The sequence below is a fragment of the Anomaloglossus baeobatrachus genome, chromosome 1, assembly GCF_048569485.1.
Source record: "Anomaloglossus baeobatrachus isolate aAnoBae1 chromosome 1, aAnoBae1.hap1, whole genome shotgun sequence".
Taxonomy (NCBI): Eukaryota; Metazoa; Chordata; class Amphibia; order Anura; family Aromobatidae; genus Anomaloglossus; species Anomaloglossus baeobatrachus.
The window spans coordinates 488,691,414-488,711,776 of record NC_134353.1 but is presented as its reverse complement, the minus strand read 5'-3'; the positions used below and the strand labels follow the sequence as shown (position 1 = coordinate 488,711,776).

At 49.8% G+C, this 20,363-nt stretch overlaps 1 protein-coding gene across 2 annotated transcripts in view; it reads right to left on the bottom strand.

Annotated features, from left to right (window-relative positions):
* The window catches only part of ANO8 (anoctamin 8), a 210,786-nt gene extending 190,689 nt beyond the window's left edge, over positions 1-20,097 (bottom strand). Inside the window, exon 1 of one of the 2 annotated variants that reach the window (XM_075315516.1) lies at positions 19,699-20,097. In XM_075315516.1, the coding sequence (XP_075171631.1) occupies positions 19,699-19,795 (97 nt within the window). In that variant the 5' untranslated portion in view covers positions 19,796-20,097. The remainder of the gene's footprint in view (positions 1-19,698) is intronic. The other variant, XM_075315525.1, reaches the window with a different exon arrangement.
* Between the last annotated feature and the right edge of the window lie 266 nt (positions 20,098-20,363).

Genomic DNA, 20,363 nt, shown 5'->3' with positions numbered 1-20,363 from the left:
CCCAGTGGATGAGCGGAGGCTGGTCCCACCAGCGCCGCTGACATCGAATCCTCTCCCATCACTAGCACTATCCACGGCAGGAACACGACGTCGCCTTGTGATCGAAGTACAAGTCGATGGAGCGGACTCCGGTGGGGACGTAACAGTTATACAACCAATTCAATGGAATGCTAATCTGTTAGTATACCTAAAAAAGACTGTAGGGGTCTGGCAACCATACATTACACCACCCCACACCATGGCAGGTTTGAATAAAACAGTCAGGAGCTGAAAATACACATGTATAAAGGAAAGCTTTCAGTAAATCAAAGAAAACAAAGGATTGAAAAGAAGCTAGTTGTGAGATTTCTATCATAACATGACTTTTTCTTTTTGATGCTGCAGTTTCAATGTTGAGACATTTATTTAAAGAAACAAAAAACAAAAACAAATGCAACAAACACAATGTAACCATATAAATAATACAGTGTCTTTCTAAGACTAGAAATTTTGTTTCTTTCCCAAAACCGTATAGACACCAAATATTTTAACACTTACATTTACCATATATTTCTCAATATATTGAACATCATATTGGGCATCAGCTAATAGTACAAGTCATACATCCGGTAAATATTTAGTAAAGAGTCACAATAGCTCTATTAAGGAACATGCAGCCTGCACAGCAGCACAATGACCCCCTATGATTCTGGATTACGGACTGTTAGTCACATTCCGGGTCTTGACATATCGTATAGGGGGAGCACAATAAATTTACTCTTATAAATTCCATGTGTACCCAAGTGAATAACCTGTGTGCTTCTGTTAAAAATCATGGACATACTGTATGCTTTGCATGAGTCTAAAGGCCACTTTACACACAACGATATCGCTAGCGATCTCGTTAGCGATGTGACACGCCCAGATCGTTGCTAAGATTTGCCGAGATCGCTCATAGGTCGTTTTGTAGCGGTCACACGTACACATCTCACAAACGACGCTACATCATTCAGCGGTATATTGTTTGACCAAGGCGGTCGTGTGGACACCGTCACACAGCATTCCTCCCAACGATTCCGGCAACGACAGAGGGGTATAATTGTCCATAGCATACACCTTGGCGTGTGATTGCCTCGCCCTCTCTACGCCCCAACTTCCATACTGTCAGAATCTCCTCTGGTATTCTGTTATGTGATTGGTTGTCTGTGAAATAAAAGGCCGCATTTGCAACTGCCTCGTGTGACGCAACCACTGGTGCCGCATGTGTGATCTGTTTGGTGTCTGTGTGGCATCCTTTACGCCTTTCTGTCTTCTCCAAGGTATGGTTTTTTGTTTGTTTTTTTTAAATTTAAAAAAAAAAAAATGCGGCCAACATGTGCTTACAGGTGTATGAACATGTGAACAATGCAGGATAGGGCTCAGTGTTTTTTAACTCCGGAAGTATGCACAAAAACAAGGTCTAAAATTAATTTTAAAACAAATATGAACCTACCCGAAAGATACAATCAACCAGGACAACAGATAGTAGCCGAAAATGAAATAACACACACGTGACAGCAGAGCTCTGTAATGAAACGCACACAGGACCGCGGGCAGCCACAAAGGACGTCAATGAAACTTTGTGTCCGCCTTATCAACCATGGCTGCGAATTCAGAATGCAGTTGGGACCACCAATCAGAGTGGAGGAGGCGTGGAGCATTGCTCGTAACAACACGCCTGTGTCGCTGATGATTGACGCACTAACGATGTTGTTCGTCGTTGGCAGGGTGTCAAACGTAGCAATATGTCTGCTGCGTTCAAAACGACGAACAATATTTTTAAACTGAACGTGTCAACGATCAACAATTTTCGCTATTTTTAAGATCATTTGGAGTCGCTCGTAGGTGTCACACGCAACGACGTAGCTAACGATGACGGAAGTGCGTCACGAAAACCGTGACCCCGACGACATATCGTCAGATAAATCGTAGCGTGTAACGGAGCCTAAACGCGAGGCTGTAACTGTTTCAAGAGTCAGACACAGTGCTGCACTGGTCCAAAATGCATATGATAGAGTATGTTACCTTTAATTTTTTTCTTAGCGAACTGCACGTGTTGATACCATGGTATGTATGGTCACACCATAATTGGAATCAATGAAGTACGTTCATGTGCATGAGGCCTTTTATTGATTTGAAAAACGTGCTGCAATTACATCGAATGCCCCTGAAATTGAAAGCCGGCTCCGTCTTGTGTAAGGGTAATATTTACCGGGCTCCTTGTTTACCTTTAAAAATAGGAATTGATGAGAAAATGGAACTGCTGTTAAATATCATGAACATATGAGGTGATGGGAAAACCTACAACTATTAAAAAAAAACAAAATCCTCATACAGCTAAAGCAATTTGCTCCAAATATCCAAGAGACAGAATCCTAGCAGTGAAATTACATCCAAGCACTTCAAAGCGGAACGTGCGTATATCCTAAAGCACAGTCTGGTATTTTTTTTACACATCAAAAACCATTCAATGTATTTAAACCTTGGATTACAAATCCCAGGCAATTAATTCCCCCTGATTACTAAAGCATATACACATTTGCTATATGTCCTTGTCATAGAATTCAACAGTGGTGACATTATTATTAGACAGTGGCAGGAGCATCGCTAATAAAACCATCATAGCAAAAGAATGATTGATGATGCTCAGCTTCATGTACCTGGTCGTACTTTTTAGGCCCTGTGCACATGTTGAGTATTTGGTGAGTTTTTACATGAGTATTTGTAAGCCAAAACCAGGAGTGGGTAAAAAATACAAAAGTGTTTCTAGTATACTTTTCCACTCCAACTTATGGCTTAAAAATACTGAGATATGAAAAACAAAAGCTCAAAGTGTGCTCTTGGATTTCATAGTCTAAAGAAATCACATTTTGGTATTACTAATCCATAATGTAAATGTCAAGCTACCACTAGGGGGCGCAAGGACTTAGGTAGGAAAAGAACTCCTGAGTGTAGTTAGATAGAAGCCCACTAGAGGACGCTAACACAAGAGCAGGGATAGTCAATCAGTCAGGGTCTAAGCCAGGATGTCACTCGGTACCGAGGAGAAAACAAGCCAAAGTCAAAGAACAGAGCTGAGGTCGGATACCAGGAGAGCAAGTAAGCACAGGGGAGGATGTGGGGAACACAGGAGACTGGAGGACAGGGAGGTATGGAGGAAAGGTCGGGTAAGAGGAACGGAGGTCAGGACAGGCCGGAGAAACGGAGGTCAGTTCGGTGGGACGGAGGTCAGGTCAGGTCAGGCAAGAGGGATAGAAGTAAGGTCGGGCAAGTGGAGCGGGGGTCAGGATAAACAATACCGGGTAGCAGGACAAGAAACAGAGAACGTCTCACAGGAACGGAGCACACAGCAGAGCCGGAAATATCACTGGCGGCGTCCCGGAGACAGCAGCACCAAGATATGGCGGCATGACCCCCGGCCAGAGCAAACATGCCCCTCCTGGAGGCAGGATGCATGCACCAGCTCATGAACGGCAGAGCCGTGCATGACTCATGTCAGTAATGCCTTTGGAAGCCACCAGATTGTCCACTGATGTCTGGTGTCAACTGAAAAAAAAAAGGAAAAAACAGTGAAAGGGACAACAGTGCCCAGTGCAATGACCACCTAATTTTCCGGTCCCAGATGTTGGACTCGTACAGATGATGGCCTCTGTTACTAATATGCCATCACTTTTTAATACCACTCTAAAGAGGGCTTATCTTAAATGAAAAATTGGAATGAAAAGCTAGACCTGGCACTATGAGCCCTCTCGGCTGACTGGCCATGGTAATTAAGAGGATTTCCATTCAAAACATGAATAATCATATAAAAAGGAAGACGTGATTGTAATTGGTAATTCTGGGAAACAGATGATCAACTGTCTTCAGCAAAATCACAGCATACCCCAAGAACGTCATACTGTGTGAATGAGGTTTCCTAAAATTCTACTGATAACAGAGTAACATCATACCACAACAGGATAATGTGTAGCAGCAGTACAAATGTAGCAAAATCACTGTGGGGTATAGTTACTAAAATACACCAAAACTCTGTGTCAAATTGAGTCTGATGTACATGACACGTGCCATGTTATTTCAGGGTGTTAGACACGTTTTGTAGATGCACATTAGAAAGTAACTAAACTTTTGAGAGCTTATTTATATGTTTTAAGCCAGGCGTCAGGAACCTATGGCTCGCAAGACAGATGTGGCACTTTTGTTGGCTGCATCTGGCTCACAGACAAATCTTTAATAAAAAAAAATACCGTATTTTCCGGTTTGTAAGACACACATTTTGTCCCCCAAAACTGGGTAAAAAATGGGTATGCAACTTACAAACCGCATATGGCTTACCGGGGCGGCAGTGGTGGCGCAGGGTCGGCAATACTGCGGGCTCGTGGGGTGTCGCTGTAGCGAGCCCGTAGTAGCCAGTAGGCTGCTTCAAATCTCCCGCAGTTGACCAGATCAACTTATAGGAAATGGCCACGGAGGCGACGTGTGCATATTTTATTTCTGCGGCCATTTTCTTGAAGTCCATCGCGTCAATCTGTGCACGCGCCGCTGCCATTTTCTTGAAGTTGATCTCGTCAACTGCAAGAGATTCAAAGCAGTCCGCCGGCAGATCAATGGCGCCCGCCACCGTGACACCCCACGAGCCCGCAGCAGTATTGCCGACCCTCTGCATACTGACCCCCTACTCCGTGCCCGCAGCATTGCCTACCCTACCTCCTGGAACCTTCTGAGCCGCATCCACCACCGCCGCTCCCCCCTGGTGAGTATGGGTCTCACGGAATTACATTTTAAAATATGTAGCGTTCATGGCTCTCTCAGCCAAATAAGTTCTTGACCCTTGCTTTAGACCCTTTAGTTCTGAGCAGATCGGTAGGGGATCTGGTTCTGAGTGAAATACCATTGTTAAGGACATACTGGGAGTTACAAGTTCATGCGATACACTTGTATGTGCAGGTGATCTATTTATGTATTGATGGTAAGTCTAATGCTATTTTCATGTACTGACGGTGGCTCTGGTAATGCATTCATGCACATGTACAACGCAGAGACTGAAAACACAGCCATCTGAATGAGGCCATATATGTCAGCTGAACAAGTATTTAACTAAAGCCCCCATTGTCAGGCTGTCAGCAGGGGGAGCTGGGGTCCTCTAGGGAAAGACACTACACGGAGTTGAATGAGCAAGGAGGGGAACTCCCAGTGTGTGCTGATGCAGTGTCTGCCAGCATCAGCCGGACAGCTGAAGCTGAGGGGCATGTGGGGGATGGTCAAACGGGCCGGGTCATACACAGTACAGGCAGACTGATAACCAGAGGAACTAGCAGAGGAAGAGTCGAGATCAGGCCGAGGTCAGACCGAGTGGGGAGGTAGGGGGGGGGGAACAACCGGGGCTATTGTGGGAAGGAAGGAGGTGGGACAGAGGAATGTCAGAACGACTAGGGGACAGAACACAGACAGAGGCTTAGGGCACAGAGAGGGAACGGATCAGGATCACACTTACATGGACCAGCACTCACAGGCATAGCAGCGCTAAGCTTATAGCTGGTGCTGGTTCACCAGAGATGACAGTATTTAAAGCATCCCAGCTCCGGAAGTGAGGTCCGGGAGAAGGCTCCACCCCCTAGCCATGTGGACGGGGAGGGGAAACCGTGACACCCATACACTTTGGATAACTGTCTGATTGGCTGGCTGGTAGCTACCTCGCCCGACTCCCTTCTATCTCCCTGACTCTGCTAAATGTTGCTGTGTAGTGGGCGAACCTGAACTGTAAAGTTCGGGGTTCGTGACGGACACCTAGTGTCCGTGCCAGGCCCCCGAACTCTGACTTCTCAGGGAAGTCCTTGTTACTGGTTCAGCCACTTGGATAAAAAAAAAATAGAAAAAAAGTCAAAATAGGGATTAAAACAGAACAATTATGCTTACCGAGTCTCCACTGCTTCTGGGTCCGCTGATTTTACCTCATGCATATGCACTGCTTCCCGCACCCACCTCTCTGCCAATAATTGTGATTGGTTGTCGTCAAACTGCCGGTGTGCCGATGTCTGTGATTGGTTGCCCTCACAGTAGCTGTCGGGGTTCTCAGAGTGGAGTGTAAAAATAAATAAATAATTGCAAAACATGGTGCAGGGTCCCTCGTGTTTTGATAACCAGTGCAGATAAAGTAGACAGCTGGAGGCTGCAGCTGTGGGCGTTATCTTAGCTGTGTATCCCAATACGAGGGACCCATGTAGCTTTTTTTTACTATTAAAATAAATAATTTAAAAAAAACCGGTGTGGGGTCCCCATCATTTATGACACCCATCCAAGATAAAGTACACAGCCGAGGGGTGGTATTCTCAGGCTGGGAAGCCCATGGTTATTGGGCCCTCCCCAGCCTAAAAATAGCAGCCCACAGCCACCACAGAATTGAAACATCCTTTTGCATTTCTAAAAAAAAAAACAAAACCCTTTTTCTCCAATTTATTAACCCCCAAAACACCCCTGCAGGTCTGACGTAATCCACACAAGGTCCCGCAATGATGCCAGCTGTGCTACATCTGCGGTCTCAGTGTGCGGTCATATTAGAAAACGTGACCGAGCACTCTGGCGTCAGGGACACACTGACAGAACTGCAGCTGTGAGAGCAGTGACATCAGCGGGTTCAGATCACATCTTACTAAACCGTTAATCCGGCATTGAATTCAATGACTTCACCTGAGGTCACAGCTGGGGTTCCCAAGGTGTGACCTGAGGTGAACTGACCTGAGGTTAACTCACTGAACTCTGTGACCTCACCTCAGGTGAACTCATTGAAATCAATGGCGGATTATCGGATTAGGTTATGTGAACATGTTCAGTACTTGGTTGCAAACACTTCTGCACCAAATCTGTAATTCCTGGCAAAAAAATGCACTGAAACTGCATGTTGTGTCGATGTGTTTTTCTGCCACAAGATGCAGATTTGGTGCAGAAATATACGCAACCAAATACTCAATGTGAAAATAATATGGACGTAAACCCAGCTCTCATTAACCCCTCTAACGGATGCGACAATTCTGGGGCAGCTACGGGCTACTATTTTTAGACTGGGGAGGCCCCAATAAACCATGGTCCTCCCCAGCCTGAGAATGCAGCCCCCAGCTGTCCGCTTGATCTTGGCGTCACGGACTAAATCCCCCAAACCAACCACCCCTTTCACTCACGGGCGAGGGGCGCCACTCGAGTCCCCGGATCCGGCCCACCGCTTGAGCCACCGAGCAGCCGCAGCAGCGCCGGACCCGAACGTTAGCGAGCGCGCAGCAGCGGCAGCATCCTTCCCACCCGCGACAACTTGGCGTAACGAACAGGATTGAACCCCTCTACTTACCAGTAGAAGTGCGACTTGTGATCTCTGCCGGCGGTGTCCGGCCGAAAATTTTGAAGCGCCGCCATCTTGGTGCGAAAATCTCCCGCTCGAGCGTCTTCTCCGAGCAGGGAAGGTGCGAAAGCGAAGCCCCGCCCCCAACAAACGGAAGTGCTGAAGAGAACCAAGGGGGGGCGGGTGTGTGTCTGCCTAATGTAGCCGAGGCTATAAAAGCGGGGATGCCAGGACTCTGCAAACAATTGGTTCCTGGAACACGGCCACGCACAATGTCCCGTCCGTCCGGCACCGCAGAAATCCCCGAGCCCACGCCAGGAACAGCGGCATGGGTGGAAGCCCGGACAGCACAGATGTGCTGCCGCCTTCAAGCCCAGGTCCAGTTCTTGATGGAGCGCTCGGTGGCCGAGATGGAGGAGGTGGCGGCGGCCGTGCGGAGACGCGAGGTGGAGGCAGAGTTGGAGGAGCGGGTAAGCGACCCACGCACCTGTGTCCGAGAAGGACCGGCCGCTGCGGCTGAGGGGCCCGGCCTGCGCCCGCTCACCCTCCGCCTCCCCCGCCATCCGTACCGGTTGCCGTTGCCCCTCCGCTCGGTCCGCTACCCCCAACACTGGTAGCGGAATCCAACCCGTCCGCCCTAGAGGACCTGCCTGGGGGCGTTGTTCGGGAACGGCCTGTGTCCCTCCCGCTACCATGGAAGGCCCCGCGGGAAGTAGCCGTCCACGATGAGAAGCCGTCGACCCCGGAAGTGGCCGCACCCGAGACCGTCCCGGCTCCGGCAGTCCGCCCGGATGTGGAAGAACCGGCCACTGCCGGCCCGAAGGCCCAACCGGTGAGGCCAACTGACCCTGAATCCCCCGCCTCGGCTGAGGCTGTGCCGGGCCGCCACTGCAAAGCAGCAGTACAGGCCACGTCACCGCAGGACCCCCACGAAAGAGTACCGGTAGTGGCCGGTGTGGGCGCGGTCCAGCGGGGCCCGACCCGGGCGCAGGGGTCTGCCAACGCCCCTTATTGGGACAGGTAACCAAACCCGTCGGGCCGGGAAATTGCCGCCAGGGATCAGCAGAGGGCCGAAGTGATGGCGAGGGTGATCAGAGAGAAAGATGCACTCCGCCATGCCACCTTTCGGGTGCGGGGCCCGGTGTACGAGGGCCAAGTCCGGCAGTTTGACCAGCGGAGAGGGTTCGGCTTCATCTACGAGCCGGGCCTGGAGGCCGAAGTATTTGTGGCCCGCCGCGATGTAAATTCGCACCTCCCCACGGGCCATCTAGGTCGTGATCTGTTGCCGGGAGACCTGGTGACTTACACCCGCCACTGCGGGGAGAGGGGCTGGTTCACCCTGGACGTCAAGCAGAGGAAGAGCCGCAGTGAGCAGATGCGGCCCCAGCCCCCTCCTCCTCCACCAAGCCGTCCGGACGTGGAGCTAGAAGAGGTCCTGGAGGAGTACGACCTCAAGTAGTGGCAGCGGTCCGCCGTTGCAAGCAATTGTCCCCCGTTGGGACCCTCAGCAGTTTCAATGAATGACATTAATCAACCGTGACCTTCATCTGATTGTCTACCTGATTATCCCAGCCGTTGCCCGCAAGTTGTCCCCGGAGGGACTCTGTGTGTTTGTACCACCTGCATGAGAGACTACTCATGGACATGGCCGATAACTGGCAGGCCACCCACGAACTGGTGGGCATGTAAATAAGTTTTATGGGATGGAAACCGTTGCCGCCTCCGGAGAGGCAGATTGGAGGAAGGACCCGCAGCAGAGCAGGCTGGGGCCTGGCCACCACCAGGACCGGTGGCCATCCTCCGGGGGTCAGGGGTCCCCCTGGACGTGGGGTCCCCTGAAGTGACAGCTGGGTGCGTACCCGTTCCCGCTCGGGCAGCCTGAACCTGGACTGGGGTCAAGGGGTGCTGCCCACTTCTTAGGGGCAGCATCAGGGCTAGGTTGCTTGGGTGGGAGATCGGAAGACATCCGTCCGTCCGTCATTATTAAAAATGTTTTTGTTTATATGTGTAACGTTGACGTGTCCTCACAAAAATGCTTATATGTTTAAATGTTTACATGTTATTTATATTTCTACAGTTTTTGAAAAAAAATAAAACCAGTGATGGACGGGCAGCCCGCGGACGGTCTGCATTTCACCAAGGGGGAATGTGGCGCCCTGGACTAGCCAGGTCGTCACAGATAACACACAAACACCCCCACCCCCATTAGACAGGGACACCAGCCAAACACAAAACCCTTGTTGCCTCCCTCCAGTGTCTGATGTCCACACCAGGTGGGGCGGAGCCAAGCGGTTGGCCCCACCCACCGAGGAGTTCACAGGCCTGGAGGCGGGAAAAGTGACAGTTTTAGTCCAGGAGGTGGAAGTGAGAGGAGTAAACACTTCGGTGTCTGGGTTTGTGGCCCAGGCACTGACAGCAAGGTTGGCAGACGGCGGTGGCCGTCTGCAGGAGTGGTGAAGCAACGCGGAACCATAGGACCGGGGTCAGGCGTTGGCCCGCCGACCGGGGAGCGAAGTGAAGCCAGCACACACAGGCAGGGCCATCGGACCCCGACCAGGCTTGGAGCCGCCGACAATAGTCAAATCCGAATATGACCGGAATCCCAGGGGTTTCCTAACAACCAAAGACCCGATAGAAGGCAACAGTCCACACCATGAAGGTATACAGCTACCGCCTAAGGCTAGAGACCCAAGGGCCAGCGCCTGTGGGCAAACGGGCTCCTCCGGCATCCATCCACCGGGGAGTGGACTACCATTGGAGATCCATAGTAGTCAAACGAGAACATCAAGGTGCAGGGAAAGACAGCCGCCATCACCTGTCCGGGGAGAGACACCCCATCCATCCAGCCGTTTGGTTTACCGAGGACTTTGTGCATCTCTTACTGAGTGAGTACACCTATGCCATCCGGCACCGCGCCGCGCTGTCCCTCCAACCCTGCACCTCACCAACCCTGCCTCCCCGTCACATTATCGGGCCCCGGGACCACCGACCCCTACCCATGGAGGGGGAAAACAACATCCCAGCTGCTTCCTACCATCGCTCCCGGGATCCCCGTCACCAGCAGCGGTGGTGCCCATCTTCACCACGCCCCGTGGGTGGCGTCACGGACTAAATCCCCCAAACCAACCACCCCTTTCACTCACGGGCGAGGAGCGCCGCTCGAGTACCCGGATCCGGCCCACCGCTCGAGTCACCGAGCAACCGCAGCAGCGCCGGACCCGATCGTTAGCGAGCGCGCAGCAGCGGCGGCATCCTCCCTGCCCGCGACACTTACACAGAACAATGTGCTGCCGAAAATGTTTTCTTAAGCATGCTTAAAGACAATTTCACCCAAGAAGTGTTTTGCCCATTCGACGGGTCATCGGCAGCCTGCCTGCCTTCTAATTGGGAAATGAGAGTAATCTTAGGAATACTCATTCCCGATTATCAGTCAGTGTAAATGCACCCTTCGTTTATAATGTTTATTAAGCGGGCTTTACACACTACAACAAATCTAACGATGTGTCGGCGGGGTCACGTTGTAAGTGACGCACATCCGGCATCGTTAGTGGTGTTGTAGCGTGTGACAGCTACGTGTGACTGCGATTGAACGTAAAACCGTTCATCGCATACACGTCGTTCATTTCCTAAAAATTGCACGTCGGGTTGTTCAATGTTCCCGAGGCAGCACATATCGCAGTGTGTGACACCCCGGGAACGATGAACAGATCTTACCTGCGTATCGCCGGCAATGAGGAAGGAAGTAGGTGGTGTTTATGTCCCGCTCATCTCCGCCCCTCCGCTTCCATTGGCCGGCTACCGTGTGACGTCAGTGTGACGCCAAACGTCCCTCCCACTCCAGGAAGTGGATGTTCGCCACCCACATCAAGGTCGTATGGAAGGGTAAGTACGTGTGACGGGAAATGATCGTTTGTGCGACACGGTCAACAAATTGAACGTGCCGCACATACGATGGGGGCGGGTACGATCGCATACGATATCGTATGTGATATCGTAAGGTGTAAAGCAGGCTTTACACAGGATTAGTCAATCTTTCCGTGTGTGCATACAACCTAAATAATGCAAAACATTACAGCATACATCACTTGCGCACAATAATCCTCTGTTTACACTGACTGTGGCACTTTAAAAGGTTTTTGCCAGCAAAATGACTGTATCCATTATACTATATTATTGTAATATTAACAACTGTTGTCACCCCAAAAGCTTATATACTAAATGAAAATGATATAAGTAAATGTACTTTAAGCAATTAGTCAAATACCAGTCATGGAAGCAACAATCTAAAGCCTGCTTTACACGTTGCAATTTCACATACAATATCGTATGCGATTTGCAACGCCCTCATCGTATGTGCGGCACGTTCAATTTGTTGAACATGCCGCACAGACGATTCACCCCCGTCACACGTACTTACCTACCATACGACCTCGATGTGGGTGGCGAACGTCCACTTCCTGGAGTGGGAGGGACGTTCGGCGTCACATCGACATCACGTGGCAGCCGGCCAATAGAAGCGGAGGGGTGGAGATGGCGGGACGTAAACATCCCGCCCACCTCCTTCCTTCCGCATTGTCGGCGGGAGCCGCGGACGGAGGTAAGCTGTCGTTCAATGTTGCCGGGGTATCACACACTGCGATGTGTGCTGCCTCGGGAACATTGCACAACCTCACGTTCATTTTTTGAGGAATGAACGACGTGCATGCAATGAACAGATTTTCGTTCAATCGCAATTGCACGGAGGTTTTACACGCTACAATCATACTTACGATGCCGGATGTGCGTCACTTACGACGTGACCCTGCCGACACATCGTAAGATTTATTGTAGCGTGTAAAGCGGGCTTTAGTATATGAAGCAGTTGCAGGATAGATTATACTCCATCCATGCCTACTCCTTTATGTCAAACTCCAGATGTCTACAGAACCAATCATTCTGCATCTAAACCTCACTGTTAGCTCAATGTGGGTCTCCTTAAAAAAAAGGTAACCCCACACAAACCCCATTATCGTACACGCATTTCCTTAACTTTTGTTTCTTCTGAGAGACAAGTATTCAAGACCGAATTCAAGTGCTGTGTTCCGGTCTGTTCAAACTAACTATCATTGACTATTTGTGTCATGGCAGTATAGGGAACAAAGCTGAAGAGTAATCCTGCATATGGCAGATTTGTTTTAGGAAGTCCTGCCCCTATCTCATTCATCAAGATGGAGCTTTGCACGCTCTGTAGAGACAACGACATTACATATGGAATACAGTTCTAGTGATTATTTTTAACTGGAACAAAAATGTAGCAAGCGTTTATCTAAAGTACTGTATTCTTAAAGCCACATGAACAGGAAACTAGTCCAGTTTTGTGACCAATGTTTACCATTTTAAACACTGACTGAGTATATTAATACACGCTCTGAGGTGTTATACATTTGGACTATCGTTTCTCATATTTCTATTGTTTTACTTATTATGGCACTGTAGATGACAGTTAACGGGAACATGTCATGTAAAAAAAATGCTATTAGCCTGCAGAGATGGGGCTAATCTGCAGCTTAATAGCAGTCTGGCGCTGTGTGGCCTCTGCATTGAAAGCTCAGCTGCCGGGAGGAAATTATTTTTTTTCCTCCTGGATGCCTCCAGCATTCAGTCATAGGGATCCAGCTGGCATGGTTTCAGTCACTGCTAAGTTAATAAAGAGCAAAGGTTGCAACTACAGTACTTCCCCAGTACTGACTGCTGAGCTAGCTGTCAGTGGTTACAGCCTGACTGAAAGCCCGAGCCTGCCGGAAGGAGTAAAGCTAATTTCCTCCCCGCAGTGGGGTCCGAGTGCAGCGTCAGAACACTATTAACCTGACGGCTATCCCCATATCTGTACGTCAATCGCGTTTGGGGACATGACATGGGCTGATTCATCAAGGCTGGCAATTTTCATGCTGGTCTTAACAAGGTGCGTGCTTCTTAAGGGTGCTTTACACACTGCGACATCGCTAACGATATAGAAAGGAGGCGGATCGTCGGCCAGCGCGACGTCGCAGGGAAGGTAAGTCCGTGTGACGGGTGTTAGTGATGTTGTGCGCCACGGGCAGCGATCTGCCCGTGACACACAACCAACAGGGGCGGGTACGCTCGCTAGCGATATCGGTACCGATATCGCAGTGTGTAAGGTACCCTTAACGCCACAGCTCACCAAGAATAGGACGAGCTGTGGCGTCACACTCCACCCACTTTAGTGGAGATGGTACAAACTGCTGTGAGAACACTAAAGTCACAAAAGTTTTGCGCAACTATAAGTTAGGCAAAAATATTGAGACTTTTCTAAAGCAATTTACGTCAGAATTCGGGGAAATTGTTCTGATGAATCAGGGCCCAAATGCAATATTTTTGTGCCACTTTTGAGTTGCACAATAGTATTGTGACTTATTAAAATATTTTACGCCAGAATTCAAACAAACACTATAATGAATCAACCGATAGTTCTTTGTCCTTCACTTTAAAAATACAAAAAATAATTATTCTTACATAGTATGTTGCATTAGTTACATGTAATGAAAATGCACACATGAAAGTAAATAATAAAACTGCAATACTACAATACTGGTGAGTTTCTATGTACCACCTAACACCCATTTCAGTACAAATAGTTGGTAGAAGTGTAGAATATCTCATCGGACGCATGAAGCAAAGAGTCTACATTACATCTACATTAATCCAATACATCAGATTGTGACTAAAGTTTTTTTTAAGGGTTCATCATTGTCCAAGATAATCTCTATTACTCAACAAAAGTTAACAAGTGGAGAGCAATTCTCTATATCTGTTTTGTACAATCAAAAATCACCAGTGGGTAGCCAGTAGTGATGAGTGAGCCCTACCATGCTCGACTGCTCAGTACTCATAACAAGTAGTGATGAGTGAGCACTACCATGCTTGGCTGCTCGGTACTCGTAACGAGTAGTGATGAGCTAGCACTACCATGCTCGGGTGCTCGGTACTCATAACAAAGTAGTGATGAGTGAACACTACCATGCTCGGGTGCTCGGTACTCATAACAAAGTAGTGATGAGTGAACACTACCATGCTCATGACAGAGGGGCAATGTGTGTCTAAGGGGTATATTATGCAGAAGGGCCGTATGTGTGTGTGTGGTAGGGGGATATTATACAGAGGGATAGTGTATGTGGGGTGATATTATATAGAGGGGCACTATGTGGGAGGATATTATACAAAGGGGCAGCGTGTTTGGGGTGAATATTATACAGATGGGCAGTGTGTTTGTGAGGGTTTTATACAGAGGGGCAGTGTGTGTGGGGAGATAATATACAGAGGAGCAGCGTATGTGAGGGATATTATACAGAGGGGCAGTTTGTGTAAGGATATTATACAGAACAGCAGTGTGTGTATGTGAGTGGGCACATATTATACAGAGGGGCAGTGTGTGTGGGGATATTATACAGAGGGGCAGTGTGTGGGGGGGATTTTATACATAGGGGCAGTGTGTGTGGGGATATTATACATAAGGGCAGTGTAGGAAAGATATTATGGAGAGGGGCGTTGTAGAGGGTGTATTATGGAGAGGGGCGGAGTAGAGGGTGAATATGGAGAGTGGCAGTGTAGGGGGTGTATTATTAATACTTAATTTTCCAGAACAATTTCAAGACTGCAAACACTTTTGGCCATGACTGTGTGTATATACACTACAGTTCAAAAGTTCAGGGTCACTTACATATTTCCTTATTTTTTAAAGAAAAGCACATTTTTTTTCACTAACATTAAACAGAAATACACTCTATACATTGTTAATGTGGTAAATGACTATTCTAGCTTCAAACGTCTGGTTTTTAATGCAATATCTACATAGGTGAATAGAGGCCAATTTCCAACCACCACCACCCAGTGTTCTAATGGTACATTGTGTTTGCTAACAGTTTTAAAAGGCTAATGGATGTTTAGAAATCCCTTGAAAACCTTTGTGCAAGTATGTTAGCACAGCTGAAAACAGTTTTATTGATTAGAGAAGCTATAAAACTGAGTTGAGAATCTGGAGCATTACATTTGTTGGTTCCATTAAACTCTCAAAATGGCCAGAAAAAGAGAATTTTCATGTGAAATTCGACAGTCTATCCTTGTTCTTAGAAATGAAGGATATTCCATGTGAGAAATTGCCAAGAAACTGAAGATTTCCTACAACGGTGTTTACTACTCCCTTCAGAGGAGAGCACAAACAGGCTCTAACCAGAGTAGAAAGAGAAATGTGAGGCCCCACTGCACAACTGAGCAACAAGACAAGTACAATAGAGTCTCTAGTTTGAGAAACTGACGCCTCACAGATCCTCAACTGGCAGCTTCATTAAATAGTACCCGCAAAACGCCAGTGTCAACGTCTACAATGAAGAGGCGACTCTGGGATGCTGGCCTTCAGGGCAGAGTGGCAAAGAAAAAGCCATATCTGATATTGGCTAATTAAAGGAAAAGATTAATATGGGCAATTGGACAGAGGAAGATTGAAAAAAAGTGTTACGGACAGACAAATCGAAGTTTGAGGTGTTTGGATCACACAGAAGAACATTTGTGAGACGCAGAACTACTGAAAAGATGCTGGTAGAGTGCCTGACGCCATCTGTCAAGCATGGTGGAGGTAATGTAATGGTCTGGGGTTGCTTTGGTGCTGGTAAAGTGGGAGATTTGTAAAAGGTAAAAGGGATTTTGAATAAGGAATGCTATCACTCCATTTTGCAACATCATGTCATATCCTGTGGACAGCGCTTGATTGGAGCTAATTTCATCCTACAACAGGACAATGACCCAAAGCACACCTCCAAATTATGCATGAACTATTTAGGGAAGAAGCAGCTGGTATTCTATCTGTAACGGAGTGGATCATGTGTATAGATCCTATGATTAGATAGACAGGTTTGTTGGGGCATGTTCCTCCACTGTTGGTGATACTTTCCCATGAAGTATCCTGCCTCAGTCCGGCCATACAGTGTTATACCTCAGCCCGGCCATGCAGTGACCTGCCTCAGCCGCCCATGATGTGTCCTGCCTCAGCCTGTCCATGAAGTGTCCTGCCTCAGCCCAGTCATACAGTTACTGCCGCAGCAATGCCTTGTAGTGTCTTGCCTTAGCTCATCCATGTAGTGTCCTACCTCAGTCCGGTCATACAGTGTCCTACCTCAGCCTGGCCATGCAGAGTTCTGCATCAGCCCGGCCATAGAGTGTTCTGCCTCAGTCTGGCCATGTAGTGTGGTGCCTCAGCCCGTTCATGCAGTGTCCTGTCTCAACAAGGCCATACAGTGTCTTGCCTCAGTCTGACCATGTAGTGTCCTGCCTCAGCCCGGCCTTGCAGTAGCCTCCCTCAGCTCGGTCATGTAGTGTCCTTCCTCAGCCTGGCTATGTATTGTCCTGTCTCAGCCCATATAGTGTACTGCCTCAGCCCGGCCATGTAGTATCCTGCATCAGCCTGGCCTTGCAGTGTCCTGCCTCAGCCCAGCCATGTAGTGTCCTGCCTCAGCCCAGCCATGCAGTGTCCTGCCTCAGCCCAGCAATGCAGTGTCCTGCCTCAGCCCAGCAATGCAGTGTCCAGCCTCAGCCCAGCAATGCAGTGTCCTGCCTCAGTCCAGCAATGCAGTGTCCTGCCTCAGCTCGGCCATGCAGTGTGATGCCTCAGCCCTCTCATGCAGTGTCCTGCCTCAACAGGGCCATACAGGGTCATGCTTCAGCCCGGCCATATAATGTTCTGCCTCAGCCCAACCTTGCAATGTCCTGCCTCAGCCTGGCCTTTCAATGGCCTGCCTCAGCCCTACCATGTAGTGTCCTGCCTCAGACTGGTCATGTAGTGTCCTACCAAAGCCTGGACATGCAGCGTCCTGCCTCAGCCTGGCCATGGAGTGTCCTACCTCAGCCTGGCCATGTAGTGTCCTGCCTCAGTCCGGTCATGTAGTGTCCTGCCTCAGCCCGGTCATGTAGTGTTCTGCCTCAGCCCGGTCATGTAGTGTCCTGCCTCAGCCCGGTCATGTAGTGATGTAGTGTCCTGCCTCAGCCTGGCTATGTAGTGTCCTGCCTCAGCCCAGCCATGCAGTGTCCTGTCTCAGTCCGGCCATGCAATGTCCTGCCTCAACCCAGTCATGTAGGGTTCTGCCTCAGCACTGCCATAGAGTGTTCTGCCTCAGCCCTGCCATGTAGTGTTCTGCCTCAGCCCTGCCATGGAGTGTTCTGCCTCAGCCCTGCCATGTAGTGTTCTGCCTCAGCCCTGCCATGGAGTGTTCTGCCTCAGCCCGGCCATACAGTGACCTGCCTCATCCCAGCCATATAATGTCCTGCCTCAGCCCGGCCATACAGTGTCATGCCCCAGCCCGGCCATACAGTGTTGTGCCCCAGCCCGGCCATGTGGTATCCTGTCTCAGCCTGGCAGTGCAGTTTTCTGCCTCAGCCTGGCCATACAGTGTCCTGTCACAGCCGGGCCATGCTGTGTTCTACCTCAGCCCAGCCATACAGTGTCCTGTCTCAGCCGAACCATGTAGTGTCCTGTCTCAGCCCATGTAGTGTCCTGTCTTAGCCCGACCATACAGTATTCTGCCTCAGCCCGGCCATACAGTGTAGTGCCCCAGCCCAGCCATAGAGTGTCGTACCCCAGCCCGGCCATGTTGTATCCTGTCTCAGCCTGACCATACAGTGTTCTGCCTCAGCCCAACCATACAGTGTCCTATCACAGCCGAGCCATGCAGTGTTCCTGTTACAGCCTGGCCATACAGTGTTCTGCCTCAGCCCAGCTATGCAATGTCCTGTCTCAGCCGAACCATGTACTGTCCTGTCACAGCCCATGTAGTGTCCTGTCACAGCCCATGTAGTGTCCTGTCACAGCCCATGTAGTGTCCTGTCACAGCCCATGTAGTGTCCTGTCACAGCCCATGTAGTGTCCTGTCACAGCCCATGTAGTGTCCTGTCACAGCCCATGTAGTGTCTTGTCTCTGCCCATGTAGTATCCTGTCACAGCCCATGTAGTATCCTGTCACAGCCCATGTAGTATCCTGTCACAGCCCATGTAGTGTCCTGTCTCTGCACGACCATACAGTGTTCTGTCACAGCCCGGCCATGCAATGTCCTGTCTCAGCCGGACCATGTAGTGTCCTGTCACAGCCCATGTAGTGTCCTGTCACAGCCCATGTAGTGTCCTGTCACAGCCCATGTAGTGTCCTGTCACAGCCCACGTATTGTCCTGTCACAGCCCATGTAGTGTCCTGTCTCTGCACGACCATACAGTATTCTGTCACAGCCCGGCCATGCAATGTCCTGTCTCAGCTGGACCATGTAGTGTCCTGTCACAGCCCATGTAGTGTCCTGTCACAGCCCATGTAGTGTCCTGTCACAGCCCATGTAGTGTCCTGTCTCTGCACGACCATACAGTGTTCTGTCACAGCCCGGCCATGCAATGTCCTGTCTCAGCCGGACCATGTAGTGTCCTGTCACAGCCCATGTAGTGTCCTGTCACAGCCCATGTAGTATCCTGTCACAGCCCATGTAGTGTCCTGTCTCTGCACGACCATACAGTGTTCTGTCACAGCCCGGCCATGCAATGTCCTGTCTCAGCTGGACCATGTAGTGTCCTGTCACAGCCCATGTAGTGTCCTGTCACAGCCCATGTAGTGTCCTGTCACAGCCCATGTAGTGTCCTGTCACAGCCCATGTAGTGTCCTGTCACAGCCCATGTAGTGTCCTGTCACAGCCCATGTAGTGTCCTGTCTCTGCCCATGTAGTGTTCTGTCACAGCCCATGTAGTGTCCTGTCTCTGCCCGACCATAGTGTTCTGTCACAGCCCAGCCATGAAATGTCCTGTCACAACCTGGCCATACAGTGTTCTGCCTCTGCAGGACCATGTTGTGTCCTGTCACAGCCCGGCCATGCAGTGTTCCTGTCACAGCCCGACCATACAGAGTCCTGTCACAGCCCGGCCATACAGTGTCCTGTCTCAGCCCTGCCATGTAGTCTGCAGGGAGCTCTCTCCGGTACTGCAGCGCCATACACACAATATAAAGTCCCAGCCGGTGCACACAGCCGTGTCTGCAGACGCCGTGTAACACTGCGGAGCACGTCACGGACACACCGTACACAAAGCATGACTTTACAGGGAGCCTCGTGAGCCGCCAGTACACCTGAATGTCACATCTCACCCTCCCGCCTCCTCAGCCCGGAACCCCAAACACTGGATTTAGCAGTGCCCATCAGCAGACTGTGCACACAAAGCATGGCCAGGGCACTGCGGAGAGGCCAAGCTGTGCCCAGTCTCCTCACACATGCCTGGTCATCTGCTATGGGAGCACCGCATACACCGCATACCCTGTCCCCAAATACCCCAGTCTTACCCAGGACCCCAGCCGTGCCATGCTGGCTGCCAGCCGGGTCTGCCCTCTCCCCCTCTGGCTGGGCTTTCCTGCTTCTGTCCGGCTCTGTGTCCGGCATGCTGGGGCCGGGATCAGGATGGCATGGGTCCGGGGGTCCCCGCTGTCATCGGGGCTGTGCAGGGAGAGGAGGGACAAAGGGACACTCAGGAGCAAGGAGCCTGACACACGCTGGATACTCCGCTTCTAGGGCCCGCCCGCCTCGCTCATTTCCTCCTTGTGCGGCTGCTGATGTATTGAGCAGATGATGAGATGCTGCGGGCTGGAGGGAGAACACCGCGATGGCGAAACGTGCTGGGAATCATTGTGTGCAGTCCTATATCACCACCTGTTATGTGAGCTCCACATTGTGGCCAGCGGACTGCTATCTAACCCTGGAGTCATTGTGCGACATTGTGTCCTTCTAGTGCTCAGCCTATCTGTGTCTGTGTATGTACACGTGTACATAAGTGTGTGTGTGTGTGTGTGTGTGTGTATCTATATGTGTGTATATATCTATATGTGTGTGTATATATATATATATATATATATATATATATATATTCACCACCCCATCCCACACAAGACCACAAGATTGATAGCCTACTACTAATTGTTATGGAAATCTCCAATGGATGAAAATATGGAAG